General features: G+C 33.0%; 3 protein-coding genes and 2 long non-coding RNA genes across 5 annotated transcripts; 1 reads left to right on the top strand and 4 right to left on the bottom strand.

Annotated features, from left to right (window-relative positions):
- Positions 1 to 487: 487 nt before the first annotated feature.
- On the bottom strand, positions 488 to 2,294 carry LOC111423567 (uncharacterized). The gene is made up of 4 exons (XM_071196452.1): positions 2,259 to 2,294; positions 1,987 to 2,176; positions 985 to 1,914; positions 488 to 702 (listed from the first exon to the last, which is right to left on the bottom strand). The coding sequence occupies exons 1-4, from the start codon at positions 2,292 to 2,294 to the stop codon at positions 488 to 490; spliced, it is 1,371 nt and encodes a 456-aa protein (XP_071052553.1).
- Positions 2,295 to 2,967: 673 nt separating this feature from the next.
- LOC111424946 (beta-galactoside-a-2,6-sialyltransferase) lies at positions 2,968 to 8,597 on the bottom strand. Its single transcript, XM_023058688.2, has 4 exons — positions 8,440 to 8,597; positions 3,794 to 4,507; positions 3,365 to 3,739; positions 2,968 to 3,309 (listed from the first exon to the last, which is right to left on the bottom strand). The coding sequence occupies exons 2-4, from the start codon at positions 4,500 to 4,502 to the stop codon at positions 3,068 to 3,070; spliced, it is 1,326 nt and encodes a 441-aa protein (XP_022914456.2). The 5' UTR covers positions 4,503 to 4,507; positions 8,440 to 8,597; the 3' UTR covers positions 2,968 to 3,067.
- On the top strand, positions 8,538 to 10,118 carry LOC111424947 (Transmembrane protein 43). Its single transcript, XM_023058689.2, has 5 exons — positions 8,538 to 8,799; positions 8,862 to 9,085; positions 9,137 to 9,494; positions 9,549 to 9,768; positions 9,834 to 10,118. Exons 1-5 carry the CDS (start codon positions 8,704 to 8,706, stop codon positions 10,067 to 10,069), a joined length of 1,134 nt encoding a protein of 377 aa, XP_022914457.2. The 5' UTR covers positions 8,538 to 8,703; the 3' UTR covers positions 10,070 to 10,118.
- Positions 10,095 to 11,167, bottom strand: LOC139429994 (uncharacterized). The gene is made up of 3 exons (XR_011640566.1): positions 10,685 to 11,167; positions 10,485 to 10,626; positions 10,095 to 10,427 (listed from the first exon to the last, which is right to left on the bottom strand). It is a non-coding gene; the product is annotated as an uncharacterized lncRNA (long non-coding RNA).
- A 5,009-nt stretch (positions 11,168 to 16,176) lies between these two features.
- LOC139429993 (uncharacterized) lies at positions 16,177 to 16,741 on the bottom strand. The gene is made up of 3 exons (XR_011640565.1): positions 16,590 to 16,741; positions 16,415 to 16,522; positions 16,177 to 16,265 (listed from the first exon to the last, which is right to left on the bottom strand). It is a non-coding gene; the product is annotated as an uncharacterized lncRNA (long non-coding RNA).
- Between the last annotated feature and the right edge of the window lie 875 nt (positions 16,742 to 17,616).

Genomic DNA, 17,616 nt, shown 5'->3' with positions numbered 1-17,616 from the left:
TTTTTCATTTTTAAATTAAAAACATCTTTGAAAGAATAGAGTAATTTTAATTTCAAAAAACAAACACTTAATGTTTTAGTAATGTGCTGTTTGTACCTAAAGGCATTATCAACAGCTAGCCCAAGATTCCTTGCCTGATCAACAATAGGTATATTGCAACCGTTCAACCTAAGAAGCAGATTAGCTTTCAATTTCTCGACTTCCACATTTCTGCCAAACAGAATAACTACACTTTTATCAGGGTTTAATATCAAAGCGTGATTCTTTGCAAATTCACTGACATTCGCTAAGTCCTTATTAATTTTCCATGCTGCCCCCTCATATTCACGAAACGGAAAGTTGTAGTATAGCTGAGTGTCGTCAGCATACATATGAATTTTACAATAATTGACAGCTTTTGGAAGCATAGATGTGTATAAACAAAACAGCAAAGGACCTAACACCGACCCCTGCGGTACTCCACGCTTCAGCTTCAATGGTTCAGAAATTAAGCCATTGACAACCTTATAAATTCCTCCCCGCCTCCAATATAGTGAAGCATCGACAGCACAATATCATGGTCAACAACATCGAACGCTTTGCTAAAATCCAACAACACTAAAGCGGTGCACTCTTTACCCTCTTTGGCCTTTAATATATTGTCAGTGACATTTAAAAGTGCAGTTGTGCAACTACGTCCAGGCACAAATCCCGGTTGACAGTCTGGTAATATATCATTTGAAATAATAAAGTTTTTAAATTGGTAGGAAATAACTTTTTCCAGTACTTTGCTCAAGGTAGGAAGAATAGAAATCGGTCGCAGGTGCTTAAAGTCAGTAGGTTTTTCGATTTTCGGTATTGGAATGACCACAGCAGACTTCCACCGCGAGGGAAAATGTGACTCAATTATGCAGCTGTTTATGAGATGTGTGATATATGGAAGGACATAAGGAACTATTAATTCAATCATCTGCGCAGATATGCCATCAGAGCCAACAGACTTACTGGTGATTGACCTGATAATGCCAGATACAGTATCTTCATCTACCGTGTGAAGATCAAAGGGTGTAGTCGTATCGCTATACCTGTTATTTGAGTAAAATAGTATCGTATCCTTTATGTTATTAGTATTGACGTCAGGAGTACCACCAACAAATGAATCATTTATCTGATTTACGTTTGAAAGATGAGACGGTATATCTTTCGACTTTTTACTCCCTATATGACATCCACGAATAGTGTTCCACATTTCTTTTTTATCCGGGTGTGTATGTAAATTATTAAAGTATGCTATCTTTTCGTGTCGGATAGCATTAGTTGTAAAATTTCGTAATTGCTTGTAATAATCCCAAGACCCAGCAGTTCTGCATTTTTTGTACCTTGTTTTAGCCTCATCTCTCAATCTTTGTAGTAAGACGATATTGTCAGTCAACCAGGGCATCTTTGGTTTACGGATTCTTACAGTACGCATTGGTGCATGGCAATCGATAAGATTTAATAAGGTTTCATTAAAGAATGCTAATTTTTGTTCCAATTCCATGTGAAACATATGATGAAGGGGAATTGCGCGTAGATCAGCAAAAAATGATTCATAATTAAATTGTGAGAAATCCCTATAAGTATGCATAAATGGCACGGGTTTCAAAGATTCACATTTCAGACGACAAAACACCAAATCATGGTCAGAAATATCTGAATTAATCACACCAGAATCAGTCACCCCCAGCTCATCCGAAACCGCAATGATATATAACGGGGTTGCCGTAGCTTCCGTGACTCTGGTAGGATCGGATATAAGCTGCAACATACCAACCGCCCGAAGACCATTAGTTAACTCAATAGCCTCACTTATTTCTTCGTTCAACAAGTTAATGTTGGCATCACCAGGACAAGCAACAAAATCATAATTCAAACGAAGATCAGACAATTGAGCCTCTAATTGAACAATAAAAATAGAAGTAGTAAAAGAAGGAGGTCTATAAATACATCCAAAGGCATATTTTTTACCTTTGTCCTTAACTGCAACCCATACCTGCTCATAATCGCCGTGACACGGAATATACTCACAGTGCAAATCAGCTCTTACGTAAATTACGTAAATTCCCACCCCACCACCACGACCATCCCTATCCCTTCTAAAGAAGGTATAGCCATTTATGTTAAGAGCATTATCAAGAATAGCTCCGCTCAACCACGTCTCACATAAACAAAATATGTCAAAATTATAATTACGCAACAAATAGTCAATATCATTTTAGTTTAGGCAATAAAGATCTTACATTTAAATGAGCAACAGACAACCCCACCGATCCCATAAACAAGTGAACCAACCAAGAATAACACAGCAAATTCAACCCAACAATAACAAAATGAAACAATTAAGTGTATTCTAAAGTAAGCGTTTAAAAAAAATAAGTGTTAAAAAAAAAAATAAACCTTCATTACGCATGTGTCTCATCCTCCTTTTTAGGGATATCTTCTTATTTCTAAGTATCTTCCACCCCACTTGGTATAAATGTTACAGTTAGATATTACAAATATTACAAGAAATGACTCCATGACTAATATTAACACCAAAATATATTAATCCAAAACTATTAAGACATTCTTATTCCAAGAAGTTTTAACCCAAAATTTTACTACATTGTTCTAAGGGGATTAATCATATTTCTATGAATTGAGTCATAGTATGAAATATATAAAAGGAATATTTTGATCGGAAAATATGATAGTGGAAATAATAAAACATTTAGTTTATTGGTGAATTGGATGATTCAAATTGTGGGGGTCAAAAACCAAACCACAAGGGGTCACCACAACAATATTTAATATTGTATTGTAAAACATTGCGCTTGATGATTTTCTGAGGAAAATGAAAGTGATACTCATGAAGTCTTCCAAGATTAAAACTGATGACTCATATTCGGGTTTTAAAAATAAAGAAATTTAAAATCAAGGACAAAAGTTATAAGAAAAATTTCAACAAAACTTTATTAAACACCATTTATTCTACTATTATTAAAACCAAAACAATACCGTTTTTTCTTTTAACATTGAAAATCGATGGCTTCCTCGATGATTATTTTTTTTAACAGTTGAGTTTATTAAATCCAGGAATTCGAACGTAACCATCTTGAAAAACAGTCCGATCATCAGCCTCGTTCATATAATATGTCAGCAATTTTTCGGCTGCTAAAGGATGCCAAACACCAAAGGTACAAGCTTGATTATTCTCTGGTTCATAATAATGGCATCTTTTTGTTATTCGAACCGATGGAATGTATTCGTAGGCGTCGACAAAATCACAATGCGAAAGAAGAAGAGTTATACCTGCATTTACAAAAAAAAAGGATAAAAAATGAATAAAACAATAAAAAGGGGAGACCTAAAAATCCGGATGATGGTGGGTTTCTTCTAAGCCGATTTGGTGAATTACTTTGCAAAAAGTCCCACACCTTCCAAATTGATTGTGGATTCATTATGTAAATTTCACTTTCAGGAAACATTCTTTTATAGCCGATATAATTCGGAAATAGATTGTATTCGGGATTTTGAAACCATTCTTCAACAGTGGACGTATAATTTGACGGATCCCAACCTAATATCGTTACATTTCGAAAGACGGCAGCTCTTAAAAAATCAAATTCTTGTTTTGACATCACTTGTGAGTTAACAATTCGTATTGTAGTCTTTTGACCAACGTCAATTTCAAATCCTTTCGTTGGTGCATTATTAAATCTTAATACAACTTCATAAGAATCTAAAAGTAAAAGTGAAAAGTAGAAACATTTTGGTTTTTTTATATATTTTTCACCAATTCTTCTTCCACTTCCCGATAAAGTAAAAGATCCAGCGCTAGAAATAACAGCACAAGATTTAAATTGAACATCCTCAAAAATTCCTTTATTCGGAAAATATCCTTTGAATGAATTTAATTTACTTGGAACATCTCTTCTTTGTATAGTATCGATTTTAACATTCCTCAATTCGCAAAGCATATGATTTTGACTTTTTTCCATGTAATTTTCCCTCGGCCCTTGATAATTTACGTTGTAACTATTATCTTTACCACCAGGTTTTAAAACGTTACCCTCATCCAAGAACACCCTTTTCATCTCGTTAATCAATTTATCTTTAAATGATTGCGTTTTTTCGTTACAAGCTATTTTCGAATCGTTCGATTTACAAACAAAGTTTTTCGAATCGAATATAAACTCAGATTTCTGAACATTTGGAAACCTCGGTTTACTATTTCTTACAACTGTAATGTTATCGATGCTTGAAGATGAGTGTTTTATGCGATTTTTAATCTCTGACGTGCTTGTATCGTCGTATTTTGACGAATCGTTTACGAGAAAACCTCGATTGTATAGGTAGATTTGTTGGTCGTAATTGTTTGTGGACGATTCTAGGTCTTTATCTGAATTTAACCAGTATTGGGACCAAAGTAGGTACATGTAGCCGCACATTCCGAAGAAAAGAAGGTTTATAAATACCCATACTGTTACTGCTAAAGCCCTCATTTTATCTAAAAAAAATAAAAATAAGGTACAGTTACCTAATAGGTCCTATACACCTGGAAATAAATCAGTAAAAAATAATCAGTTTAATAAAAATTTATCACAATTTAACCTTGAATAACAATTAAAAGTAGAACTAACACTAGACCTAGAAACTAGAACGTTTAGCCGTGTGACCTCAGACGCGGTTTTAATTCAATATAAATATACAACACAATGATATCCAATGCTAACTAGCGCTACCTAGCACTGTCACTAGAACTAACACAAGACCTAGAACTAGGAACATGCAGGTTTAGCCGTCTTAAGAGACGCATAGCTAAACCCGAATGGTGCGTCTCTCAAGACGGCTAAACCCAAATGACTCTAGTTCTAGGTCTTGTGTTAGTTCTAGTGATAGTGCTAGTGTAAAACTTGAACTAACACTAGACCTAGAATTAGAAATATTCAGTGTTAGTTCTACACTTCAGCCGTTGCTTTAGCCGTGAGTCTCTTAAGACGGCACTTCCAAGATTTACACGTCAAATCATCATTTGACTAGGAGGTATTGCAGTTTTTTAACATAAAACATTACAAGCGAGTTTTTGTAAAAACTGAATTTTGTAGTAAATATATAGATAAAAGGTAAGTATCGAAATCTGTCTGATGATGATTGTCTTAAAAATTGCAACTGAAAGGTTCATGTGCTCACAAGTCTTGAAGAACCTGGTTCGTAGAAATAATACCAGACGAAATAGAAAAAATATGCAATGGTGTGAAGCCTTTTTGAATGTACCTGCAGAATCTACACTCTTCAACGGTAATCAAGATTTACCAAAAGAAATAATAAACAAATTCTTCAAATACCTGCTCACAACGGAGATGGTTAATTGTATTACAGAAGAAATAATTTTATACTCAGGTTCAGTGTAAACCGTAGTAACCAGCAAATATGACAGCAGAAGAAATTCGTGGATTTTGAAGTGTTTCTATTTATATGTCTATTATACAGTTGCCTTCTACAAGAAACTATTGGAAATCTTCCATAGCTATTCCTGCAATTTTTGGCAACAGATTTGACGAAATCAAAAAATTTTATCATTTCAACGACAAACCAAATCTCGGAATGAGCAGCAATGTTGGAAAACTAGCGGAAACTCAATATTAGAATTTTCTTAGGTACTTCGTTTCTTAGATATACAGGGTGTCTCAGCGAGACTGGTCATTAGACGTTTCTGGGGTTCTGGCCAAACAAAAAATTTGAGAATGCAGACTTAAGTATTATCAATTACGTTCTCTTCATCTAAAATATTTTCAGATTTCTAGCACTTCTGGTTATACCGGAAGTCGCCACCTACTTAATTTTTTTTAATGGAACTCCCTGTATATTTTTACATATTTGGATTTGTCTGTTTTGAAGGTTTATAAATAACTTTACTTTTTACAATTTGATTCGGCCGTTTTCGAGTTATTCGATTTTTTCTAGAAAAATCTGCTCCAGCGGACATTTGTTCAAAAAATCATAGAACAGTCAATTTTTGAGATATCAATTTAGGATTCAGAACATTCTTAAACAACATGATGGAGTATGTTTTGGTGCCGAGATCGTTTGGCCACTTTACTATTACACGTTAACTTTTCGAAATTTGGAAGCACTATAACTTCATTTTTTTAAATGGCACCCCCCATATTTTATTACTTAGTCGTCTTCGGCGTCTCATTTTACATCTTTTATATTCCATATGTCCTATGCCTAACATTAATAGTTTGAGAAATAAATAGGGTTTTTTGAAAAATGCTCACATGTCATATCGATATTAACCTAGTGTGCCATGGAAAACAAATGTTTAATTACTTATTGATAAACGTCAAAGTCTGATTTACGTTGTTTGATGCTTGTGAGTCTAAAAGCAGTTAAAATTGATATTAATAACGTAAATAATGTTTATACAAATGAAGAAATCCATAATTTATTTTTTGTGCACGAAAAGTGCGACAAAGTTCTTAGTAGAACTTGCAGAATGTTTAATGAAAATTATCCACATTTATCTCCGATGACAAAAGGTAAATTTAGAAGAATAGAAGCAAATTTTTTGCATCTTGGACGAATTAATCACGTGTTAAACTGACCAAAAAATGTAGTAGATAATGCAACGGAAGAGGTGAATACCTTGGCTTATTTCGAGCCCAGTCCCAACACCTCAATTCGAGCTGCCAAAGAAGATCTGAGAAGCATACTACGAACTTTGTCGCGCTTTTCATGCATAGAAAATAAATTAAGAATTTCTTGATTTGTGTACATATTACTTTCGTTATTGTTATCGATTTTAACTCGTTTCAGTACTAATATTAAGGGACATAACAGATAATTATTAGCTCACATGCATCAAGTGACGTAAACAATTGAGTCTTTGACAAGAACTCATTGAGAAGGTTTGTTTTCATGGCACACTAGGCTAAATATCCATATGATATGTGTGCATTTTTCAAAAAACCCTAATTATCTCTCAAACTATTAATATTAGGTATGGGACATATGGGATATAAAAGATGTAGAATGAGACACCGAAGACGACTGAGAAATAAAATATGGGGGATGCCATTTAAAAAAGTGAAGTTATGGTACTTCCAAATTTTGAAAAGTTAACGTGCCATAGTAAAGTGACCAAACGTTCTAGACAGCAGTTCTCATCACCAAAACATACTCCATCATGTTGCTTAAGCATCTTCTCAATCCTAAATTGATATCCCAAAAATCGAGTGATCTCTGATTTTTTGAACAAATGTCTGCTGGAGCAGATTTTTCTAGAAAAAATCGAATAACTCGAGAACGGCCGAATCAAATTGCAAAAAGTAAAGTTATTTATAAACCTTGAAAACAGACAAATCCAAATATGTAAAAATATACAGGATGTTCCATTTAAAAAAATAAAGTTGGTGGCGACTTCCGGTATAAGCGGAAGTGCAAGAAATCTGAAAATATTTTAGACGAAGAGATCGTAATTGATAATACTTAAGTCTGAATTCTCAAATTTTTATTTTCGCCAGAACCTCAGAAACGTCTAATGACCGGTCTCGCTGAGACACCCTGTATAGTGTGTGTAAATGTTTGGCTTTTCTGGAGAAGGAGATTTGCGAATTCAGAAATGTATTTGCCAGTTTCTGAATTTAAACTAGGAATAGCTAAAGTGCTAACAAAATCAAATACAATTCCAAAAAAGCGCGGCAGACCAAGCAATCATTTACAGCCTAAACTGGATCTAGAAAAGAAAAAATACCCATTCTCAGAAATTCCTGCCTAAGATCTAAATCACCTACCAAAATGGACTTCTGATGAACGCCAATGGTGTAAATATAATGTAGATTTCTTTGTAATGTGCACAAAATGTAACGATTACCTTTGTTTCAAGAAAGATCAAAACTGTTCTTTTAATTTTCATATAGAATAAATGTAGTTTTAAAATGTTACATTTCTTGTCAAATCGTCCCATATATGGCACATAAAGCTTTTTTCGAAATACTTTGGAAATAAATCAACTGTATACTAATTTTCAATCGTTTATGATCTTTTGAGTAGCTTAGTACTGAATAGATTCATTTTTAATTAAATCTAAAAAATCATGCATTAAGGGGTTAAGTTCTTTGAGAAGATTTGCGTGGCTAAAAAGTGATCTTTTCTTTAACCACTCTCATACATACTCTTTGCTTCCTTATTCAGCAATTATTATAGCTACACGTTTTGCTTCGTCGAATGGCATATTCCCATGCGTACAGAACACAAGCAACTGACTGAAGTTTGTATAAAATTGTGTATAGTGTAATTGTGTACGTTAGTTTGCGGAATTTGTTTGCAGGTGTATGGGGCCTATAGAAATTCAAATATGCGCGCTATTTCCATAATAAAATCAATAAAACAATAAGGTTAGATCCACGCACATTAACTAAAATCACAAAATCTCACCTTTTCAAAAGATAACAATCAAAATTGATGATCCAACTTTCCACAACCATCATCACATCATTTGGAACGTTTATAAGATCTAAAACATATTCTAAATCGTCCACAAAACATCCTAGTTTTTATTCTACACGTTGAGCATGCGTGCTAAACCAAATGCATAAATCTGCCCAGAATCCCAATGTTTATAATCAAGATCAGGTTAGTTGCCAACTTTAGTAATATTTTGAGTGTTTCAGTTAGTTATTTGAACGAAAATTGAAAATTATGGAAATTTTATCAGAATTTAAAAAAAATGGGTTGATTAATGTTGTTGGAATTGTGGCTTTTTGTCTTAGTAATTATCTTTTAATAACAAACGAGGTAAATGTTAAATATAGATATCTTTACATAAGTATCTTTTTCTTTGATTTTTTTTTTGACAGCTTAAATCAATGAATCAAACCACTTCATTAAGTAAAGCTTACGAAGATGTAATTCCTTTAAATCCCTATGAACCGGTCAGACCTGAATTAGATGGACATTTAATTCATGTTACTGCACCTTTGGGGATAAACGAACCACTAACTGCACCCGAATATGGTGTGTCTATTCAAAGTGTTAAATTAAAAAGGAGAGTTCAAATGTATCAATGGGTTGAAGAAAAACGGTAAATTAATTTTTATAATTTTAATTTAATTAATAATAATAACTTGTTTAGTGATCATTATACTTCAGCAGAAGCAAGGGAAACTGAATATTATTATATACAGGAATGGCGGGATAAATTGGTGGATAGTAGAAATTTTTATATAAGACATAACCATCAAAATCCATCTGAAAAACCGCTTCAAACGTATGAATACGTCTCTCCAGTTGTTAAAGTTGGCCAATTTAATTTAGGGACTGATTTAAAACAGAAATTTGATAATTTTATTGAATTTACTAGTGACCAAAGACCAGAAGGAAAAGATGTTAAATTACACATGGGAATTTATTATCATTGTTATGATATTTGGAATCCTAAAACTGGTGATATTAGGGTTCAACTTTATTATGCTGGATTAAATGGAGATATTGTAAGAGTTATATTTATTTTATATTATTGATAAAAATTGCCACATTTAAATTAGGTTACTGTTATTGCACAACAATATAATGGTGTTTTAATTCCATATCCAACAGTAGAAAAGCATGAAATTGCTATGTTAAGATATGGAGAGTTATCAATTTCGGAAATGTTCCATGCAGAACATGCCGATATTAGATGGAAAACTTGGGAAGTAAGGATTTTTGGTTGGCTGTTAATGTACGGTTGTTTCCTGTGTTTAAGCAATACTATTTATGGAATCTGTAAGTTTATTCATTTAAAAAGTGTAAATAAATGGTTTATTGTATTATTTTATTTTTGTTTTTAGTGGTGAACACTCAAATTGGGGTTTTACTTAGAAATAATTTATTAAATGAATCGATATTAACACAAAAGTTTATTTTATCAATATCATTTACTATAATAAGTGCATCATCAACATGGTTGTTTGTTTCCCCACATACTGCACTGGCAATTATAATAGCTGCTTTAACTCCGATTTTTTATATAACTTTTTTATTGTACACACAGGAGCAATTAACAGAAAATAGACGACTTTTATAAATTGAAAAAAATACATGTATTTATTTAATAAATTTTTATTTAGTAAAAATAGTGTATGATTATTACAGTTAATTAGAATTATCTTTACATATCTGAAGAATGGTTGTGTTAGAAAGGATCAATACCTCCTAATTTAAAGATTTTTAGGGCCAGATTTCTTGAAAGAAGAAGAAGTCCTTCGGTGGTTGCATTCTCCAAGGTTCTGTGGAACTATGTGAAGGCAAAGGGTGGATTGATTATACATTGTTCAATATACATTGTAAATTTCATGTCGCTATGTGCTTCTTTTCAGTTTTTATCAACAGAAATACCGTGCTAGAGGATTTTTGTGTCATCCTGCATTATTTAGTCTCCTTTACTGTTAAAAAAAGTAACGAAACCATTTAAACCTTGTATTACCATTGATTATACATACTACTCCAGATTGCTGAATAATTGAGTCACATTTTCCCTCGCAGTGGAAGTCTGCTGTAGTCATTCCAATGCCGAAAATCGAAAAACCTACTGACTTTAAGCACCTGCGACCGATTTCTATTCTTCCTACCTTGAGCAAAGTACTGAAAAAAGTTATTTCCTACCAATTTAAAAACTATATTATTTCAAATGATATATTACCAGACTGTCAATCGGGTTTTGTGCTGGACGTAGTTGCACAACTGCACTTTTAAATGTCACTGACGATATATTAAAGGCCAAAGACGGTAAAGAGTGCACCGCTTTAGTGTTGTTGGATTTTAGCAAAGCGTTCGATGTTGTTGACCATGATATTGTGCTGTCGATGCTTCACTATATTGGAGGCGGGGAGAAATTTATAAGGTTGATTAAGACGTATTTAATAGACAGATGCCAATGTGTACAGGTCAATGGCTTAATTTCTGAACCATTGAAGCTGAAGCGTGGAGTACCGCAGGGGTCGGTGTTAGGTCCTTTGCTGTTTTGTTTATACACATCTATGCTTCCAAAAGCTGTCAATTATTGTAAAATTCATATGTATGCTGACGACACTCAGCTATACTACAACTTTCCGTTTCGTGAATATGAGGGGGCAGCATGGAAAATTAATAAGGACTTAGCGAATGTCAGTGAATTTGCAAAGAATCACGCTTTGATATTAAACCCTGATAAAAGTGTAGTTATTCTGTTTGGCAGAAATGTGGAAGTCGAGAAATTGAAAGCTAATCTGCTTCTTAGGTTGAACGGTTGCAATATACCTATTGTTGATCAGGCAAGGAATCTTGGGCTAGCTGTTGATAATGCCTTTAGGTACAAACAGCACATTACTAAAACATTAAGTGTTTGTTTTTTGAAATTAAAATTACTCTATTCTTTCAAAGATATTTTTAATTTAAAAATGAAAAAGGTGCTTTGTGAATGTTTTATACTGTCTTTGCTTAATTATTGTATTCCTGTCTACTATCCATGTTTGGATTCCATGGATAGATTGAGAGTGCAAAGAGTGCAGAACGCTTGTATGAGATATATATTCAGAATTAAAAAATTTGAAAGAATCTCTCATAAACTTAAAGAGTTAACTTGGCTGAATATTCACAATCGTTATACTCTACAGGCTTCAGTGCTGTATCACAAGGTTGTCACAACTGGCTCGCCTAATTATTTGAGTAAAAAGATTCAGTTTAGAAGGGATCTACACAGTATAAATATTAGAAATAAAAATGTTGTTAATCCGCCTGCTCATAGTACAGCTCTGTTTTGTCGTGCGTTTAGCTACTGTGGCTATAAGCTGTATAATTCTATCCCCGTCACCATTAGGGCCAAAAGGGAGGGTGCTTTCAGAACGTTATTGTTTAGGCATTTATTTGAGCGACAGTGACTTCTTGTTTGCTTTGTAGTGGATCAATCTAATTTTAATGCAAGTGGAATAATTTGTTTTTGTTTTATTTCATTATATTATTTTTTATTTTATTAGCTCATATATAAGATAGATTATAAGTGAAATGAAGATTATAATGCAGAATCAATTAATAGTTTTAGTTTTTAGGAGTAGGCATGTATTACGATTGAATAAAAGTGCAATTATTTTTAAGGTTAAGTGGAAGAGCAGAAGCGGGCCATATTATGGTCGCATTCTGAACTTCGCCTTAGGATTTCCACCTGTTTTGTATTTAAGTTATTTTTCTTTTTAAATATTGTTTTTTTTTTCTTTTTTGATTATCTTTCTTTTGCATTATAGTAACTATAGGTACTATTATTATTGTTTGTTCTCTTTACTCTGGAAATAAAGGCAGTTTATTATTATTATTATATGTATAAAATCGGCAACTGTATATGCTGGGTTGCATCACGCGCTGTTTATTCTCAAAAAGAGAATAAATGTAGATAAGTGAGATAGAGTCATAATAAGAAAAGAGACGATCTGAAAAAGTTTTCTTCATCTCTCTCATTATCCGAGGAATAAAATGCTTTCACTTTGCTCAAGGGTTTAATGTTTAAGGGTCGATAGCTAACAATTAATACATAAAGTTCATTGGTGTTACTTAGATACAATCGTTACTATTTAAAATTCTCCTTAGAAAGAATCTTAAAAACGCACCAAAATGAAGTAGGACTAATAAACATTTTACTGAAGGAAATAATAACAATCTTTAAATGTGGAAATGTTTTTTAGTGTATCTTCTTTAGTGATTTGATGGCGTGAATTGGCGCACGCATCTATTAAAGAAAAAAAAATTAAATAAAATAAAAGTTATGTAAAGCAAACGCCTCCGTGCCTAACCGTGGGATCAACTATTGAAACAAATTATGAAAGAAATAAATAAATATAATCTATTTAAATAAATTAAAGAAAAAATACAATATTTAAGGCATATATTCGAACATAGACGCTACAATACTAATTATTATAAATTATCTTATCGCATATACTCTAATAACGACTACTTACATAAACTAATTTAGGTACTAAAATAAAAATAAAATGGTGAGGAAAACGAGAATAAATAAAGAAAACTTAGCGTAAATCTAGCTTAAACTATGGGCACAAACGAGAGAAGAATCATGTTTAAAGATTCCGGAGGAGACTGAAAGCTATTGTCACGGAAAATCCGATATATACCATTGACATGTTTTTCCAATTTAATGTTTGAATTCAATTTGTATTATATCACAATGTAATTATTGTTAAATTGACGCACTTTATGCTTTTTTGTAAAATGGAGAAATAAAATATTATTATTAAAATATTAAAAATATTATTCCTTGTGGAAAATATATTGAATACTTCCATATCTTGAGCTAGTGTACCATATGTACATATAAATAGAAAATTCGTGCAAAATAACTTAATATTAAAATAGTATTATTTAAGTGTTTGCCGAACCTATCCTTTGATATCGACTCCTTCCGCTGACAGAATGAGAGTCATTCGGCTTGGGCATACTACATATCAATCCTATTATTCCACGTGGAAAATAACCATGATGCAACTATACCCACTTCATAGGCATGCTGGAGGGTTTGTAAGCCTCGCTGACGACAATGCCTCCATGAAAGTACTAACTCTCATTGAGATCAGATTATCATGGTTATTTTCCACGTGGAATAATAGGATTGATATGTAGTATGCGCAAGCTGAATGACTCTCATTCTATCAGCGGGAGAGACAATATCAAAGGATAGGTTAGGCAAACACTTAAATAATACTATTTTAATCTCAAATTATTTTGCATGATTATTCTATTTACATATACATATGGAAAACTAGCAGATTCAGATATGGAAGTGTTCAATATACTTTTTGTAATTCGCTACGGTAATGGAAGCTATAACAGTACTCAAACGGGTGCTGTAATGAGACTCTTTACAGCATCCGATGCTGTAATGAGATTTTAGTAACATTTTATGGAACCAGTTCAAGTTGGTGACATTGGGTCATTAATTTTTCTAGTTGTCAATGTGACAATTTTTGTCTATGGATGTTTAAACACGTTCTTAGCATCGAATACACGGTCCACAATGATGAAGACATTGAACACTGAGCAATTTCTCTTATTTTGGGAGGTGTACATGAAACATTTTTTTCAGGTGAATACATTTTGTGTTTTGACAGTTTCTAATTGTCAATTCAAATTTCTATTTTCAAGTGTTACGGTGTTACCAACTGCTGCATACCTATTTCCCTATTTACATAGTCAAAATTTATTTTATTTTTGTTAAAAAAAAGGGATAAAAACGCGAATTACAAAAAATAGCATAAAAAACACGTTTCATAAGACTTAAAGCACTCATTCATTAAAAAACTCGTGGCTTCGCCACTCGTTTTTCAATTTGAATTCGTGCACTTCAAACGTGTCTTACGAAACTTGTTTTTTAATATACTATTACACATAATTATTCAGCCAGACGCAAGCTTTCGTTTGAGATATAGAACATTGAAATCGGTCAAACCGTTCTTTAGTTATAGCGAATTTAATCAAAATTATTTTTTTTCTAACTAGGGGTCAGACTTCCAGTCGGTAGATAGGTGGAGTCATTTAAATGGTAGGTTAGGCAAACACTTAAATAATAGTATTTTAATATCAAATTATTTTGCACGAATATTTTAGTTATACGTATATATGCAATTTTTATTATAATTCCTCGTGGAAAATATATTGAATAATTCTATATCTTGAGCCAGTGTACCATATGTACATATAAATTGAAAATTCGTGCAAAATAATTCAATATTAAAATAGTATTATTTAAGTGTTTGCCGAACCTATCCTTTGATATCGACTCCTTCCGCTGACAGAATGAGAGTCATTCGGCTTGGGCATACAGCATATCAATCCTATTATTCCACGTGGAAAATAACCATGATGCAATTATACCCACTTCATAGGCATGCTGGAGGGTTTGTAAGTCTCACTAACGACAATGCCTCCATGAAAGTACTAACTCTCATTGAGATCAGAGCATCATGGTTATTTTCCACGTGGAATAATAGGATTGATATGTAGTATGCGCAAGCTGAATTACTCTCATTCTATCAGCGGGGGAGTCCATATCAAAGGATAGGTTAGGCAAACGCTTAAATAATACTATTTTAATATCAAATTATTTTGCATAATTATTCTATTTACATATACATATGGAAAAATATCAGCTTCAGATATGGAAGTGTTCAATATGCTTTACACATAATTATTCAGCCAGACGCAAGCTTTCGTTTGAGATATAGAACATTGAAATCGGTCAAACCGTTCTTTAGTTATAACGAATTTAATCAAAATTATTTTTTTTCTAACTAGGGGCCAGACTTCCAGTCGGTAGATAGGTGGAGTCATTTAAATGGTAGGTTAGGCAAACACTTAAATAATAGTATTTTAATATCAAATTATGTTGCACGAATATTTTAGTTATACGTATATATGCAATTTTTATTATAATTCCTCGTAGAAAATATATCTATATCTTGAGCCAGTGTACCATATGTACATATAAATTGAAAATTCGTGCAAAATAATTCAATATTAAAATAGTATTATTTAAGTGTTTGCCGAACCTATTCTTTGATATCGACTCCTTCCGCTGACAGAATGAGAGTCATTCGGCTTGGGCATACAGCATATCAATCCTATTATTCCACGTGGAAAATAACCATGATGCAAATATACCCACTTCATAGGCATGCTGGAGGGTTTGTAAGCCTCGCTAACGACAATGCCTCCATGAAAGTACTAACTCTCATTGAGATCAGAGCATCATGGTTATTTTCCACGTGGAATAATAGGATTGATATGTAGTATGCGCAAGCCGAATGACTCTCATTCTATCAGCTGAGGGAGTCCATATCAAAGGATAGGTTAGGCAAACACTTAAATAATACTATTTTAATATCAAATTATTTTGCATGATTATTCTATGTATATGTATATATGGAAAACTAGCAGCTTCAGAACGTTCCGCATTGGAGCACCAGACTCATCCGCGAGTCCATCGAAATAGAGAAGAACGGTACCTTCAACAAGAGAGATGACGCCTTGTACTTGTCAGCCACTTGGAAAACGGTCCTACACCGTCCCCGATCCGGAGCAGCCTTCCTGAGGGAGGGGATTTTGGGCAGACCATAGAGTTTGGGGCACCTGCTTGATTTTTCCCGAGGGATTAAGGTTTTCTTGATCTCGGGGCCTATTGGAGATGCCTCTATTATCGATTTGGTGTTTTTTTTCCAGGTAAGTTGTATGGTTTTTTGCTGCTAAAAAAATTGAAAGTCGTATAAACGATGAAAATATTTTATTTCGGTGCTATCTTCGAAGATTTCGAACGATTATCGTTCTTCTTCAGGCAGGACTAATAGGACATTCAGATATAACAAAAACACAGATAAAAAATATATATAATTACCGTCGGTGTAGGAGCATCGAGAGTATTGTTTCAGAGTATTTCTTCAAAAAGATTCCGTTTACGAAAAATTCAAATGTTCAAAATTAACGACAAAACAAATTACCAAACCTGTAGAGAAAGAACCATAATAACTAAATATAAGAAATCAAAAAAGAAAGAAAATTTTTAAACTTACAATTAACACGTTAAAATTTCCTTTAAAATTAAATAACTTGAGTCAACATGATGAGGGATGAAATTGGACTGAAGGTCATAAGGAACGTTCGCCAGATGATAAAGGTGAAAGAGTGAGGGAAAACGAGTGGGAATGAGAACGTCAATATAAAATCTTTCATCATTAAAAATCTGAAACATAAAATTAAAATAGAAAATCGTATTGTTACCATGGGAGACAAAAATGCAGGCCTCGTTGAGTTGGATAAAAAGTCATACATAAAAAAGACATTAACTTTTTTCAAAGAAAATAACATTTTAAAAATTAAGAATAATTTTATCTTTGTTTGTTTATTTATTTATTTATCTTTATCTCTCTAGCTCGACCTCTAGCTCTTCCAGGGATGCGTTCTTCTTCCGAAAGGTTTTCTTCTTAGAAGAAACAACATATGCTTGTATAAAGCTAGATCTACACGATACGCGAACTGGTTCGCCACTTCATTGAAGTATCTCTAGCCAAGTACCCCTACCTCAAGTACCTCTATCTCTATCTCAAGTACCTCTATCACTACCTCAAGTATCTCTCTATCAATTTTTACGTAGTGGTTAGCAGTCTGGTATAAAATAGTCAATGGTATTACTAATAACACCAAATATCTAATGAGGCTAAGAGTAAAAGAACGAAACAGATTCGGACTGGCGGTATTACAAAGAGCTTCGTAATTTTACTACAGGAGTTATCTGTAATGAGAAAAAACCTATTTCTAACCCATTGCTTCTACAGCCAATTCGCGAATATTATGGAGGCAACTCAAGAGAGAAGGTATCTGCGACACAATTAATTATACCTGAACACTTAAAGGATCCCAATACATTAAACGATTTATTTATTTCTTTATTAGCATCACAACATATAAAGAATATAATAGCACAAAAATAATAACAAACCTGCCAATAACAGGACCAACTCAAGGTACACAAGTACCTTGTTTTTCATTGGCCCTACCGAGGAGTTATGAAAATTGAAGTAATAATTAACAAAAATTAGG

The sequence above is a fragment of the Onthophagus taurus genome, chromosome 6, assembly GCF_036711975.1.
Source record: "Onthophagus taurus isolate NC chromosome 6, IU_Otau_3.0, whole genome shotgun sequence".
Lineage (NCBI taxonomy): Eukaryota > Metazoa > Arthropoda > Insecta > Coleoptera > Scarabaeidae > Onthophagus > Onthophagus taurus.
Note: the sequence above shows the minus strand (reverse complement) of the source record. Positions and strands in the feature narration are given on the sequence as shown.

Coding starts and splice junctions, on each gene's coding strand:
- LOC111423567 (XM_071196452.1), bottom strand. CDS start 2,294: ATGGGATCGGTGGGGTTGTCTGTTGCTCATTTAAAT. Junction 2,177..2,258: donor TGTCTGTTGCTCATTTAAAT/GTAAGATCTTTA, acceptor TGTTTATGTGAG/ACGTGGTTGAGCGGAGCTAT. Junction 703..984: donor CATTATCAGGTCAATCACCA/GTAAGTCTGTTG, acceptor ATATATTACCAG/ACTGTCAACCGGGATTTGTG.
- LOC111424947 (XM_023058689.2), top strand. CDS start 8,704: ATGGAAATTTTATCAGAATTTAAAAAAAATGGGTTGATTAATGTTGTT. Junction 8,800..8,861: donor ATCTTTTAATAACAAACGAG/GTAAATGTTAAA, acceptor TTTTTTTGACAG/CTTAAATCAATGAATCAAAC. Junction 9,495..9,548: donor CTGGATTAAATGGAGATATT/GTAAGAGTTATA, acceptor CATTTAAATTAG/GTTACTGTTATTGCACAACA.
- LOC111424946 (XM_023058688.2), bottom strand. CDS start 4,502: ATGAGGGCTTTAGCAGTAACAGTATGGGTATTTATAAACCTTCTTTTC. Junction 3,740..3,793: donor GGGAAGTGGAAGAAGAATTG/GTGAAAAATATA, acceptor TTTTACTTTTAG/ATTCTTATGAAGTTGTATTA. Junction 3,310..3,364: donor ACCATCATCCGGATTTTTAG/GTCTCCCCTTTT, acceptor TTGTAAATGCAG/GTATAACTCTTCTTCTTTCG.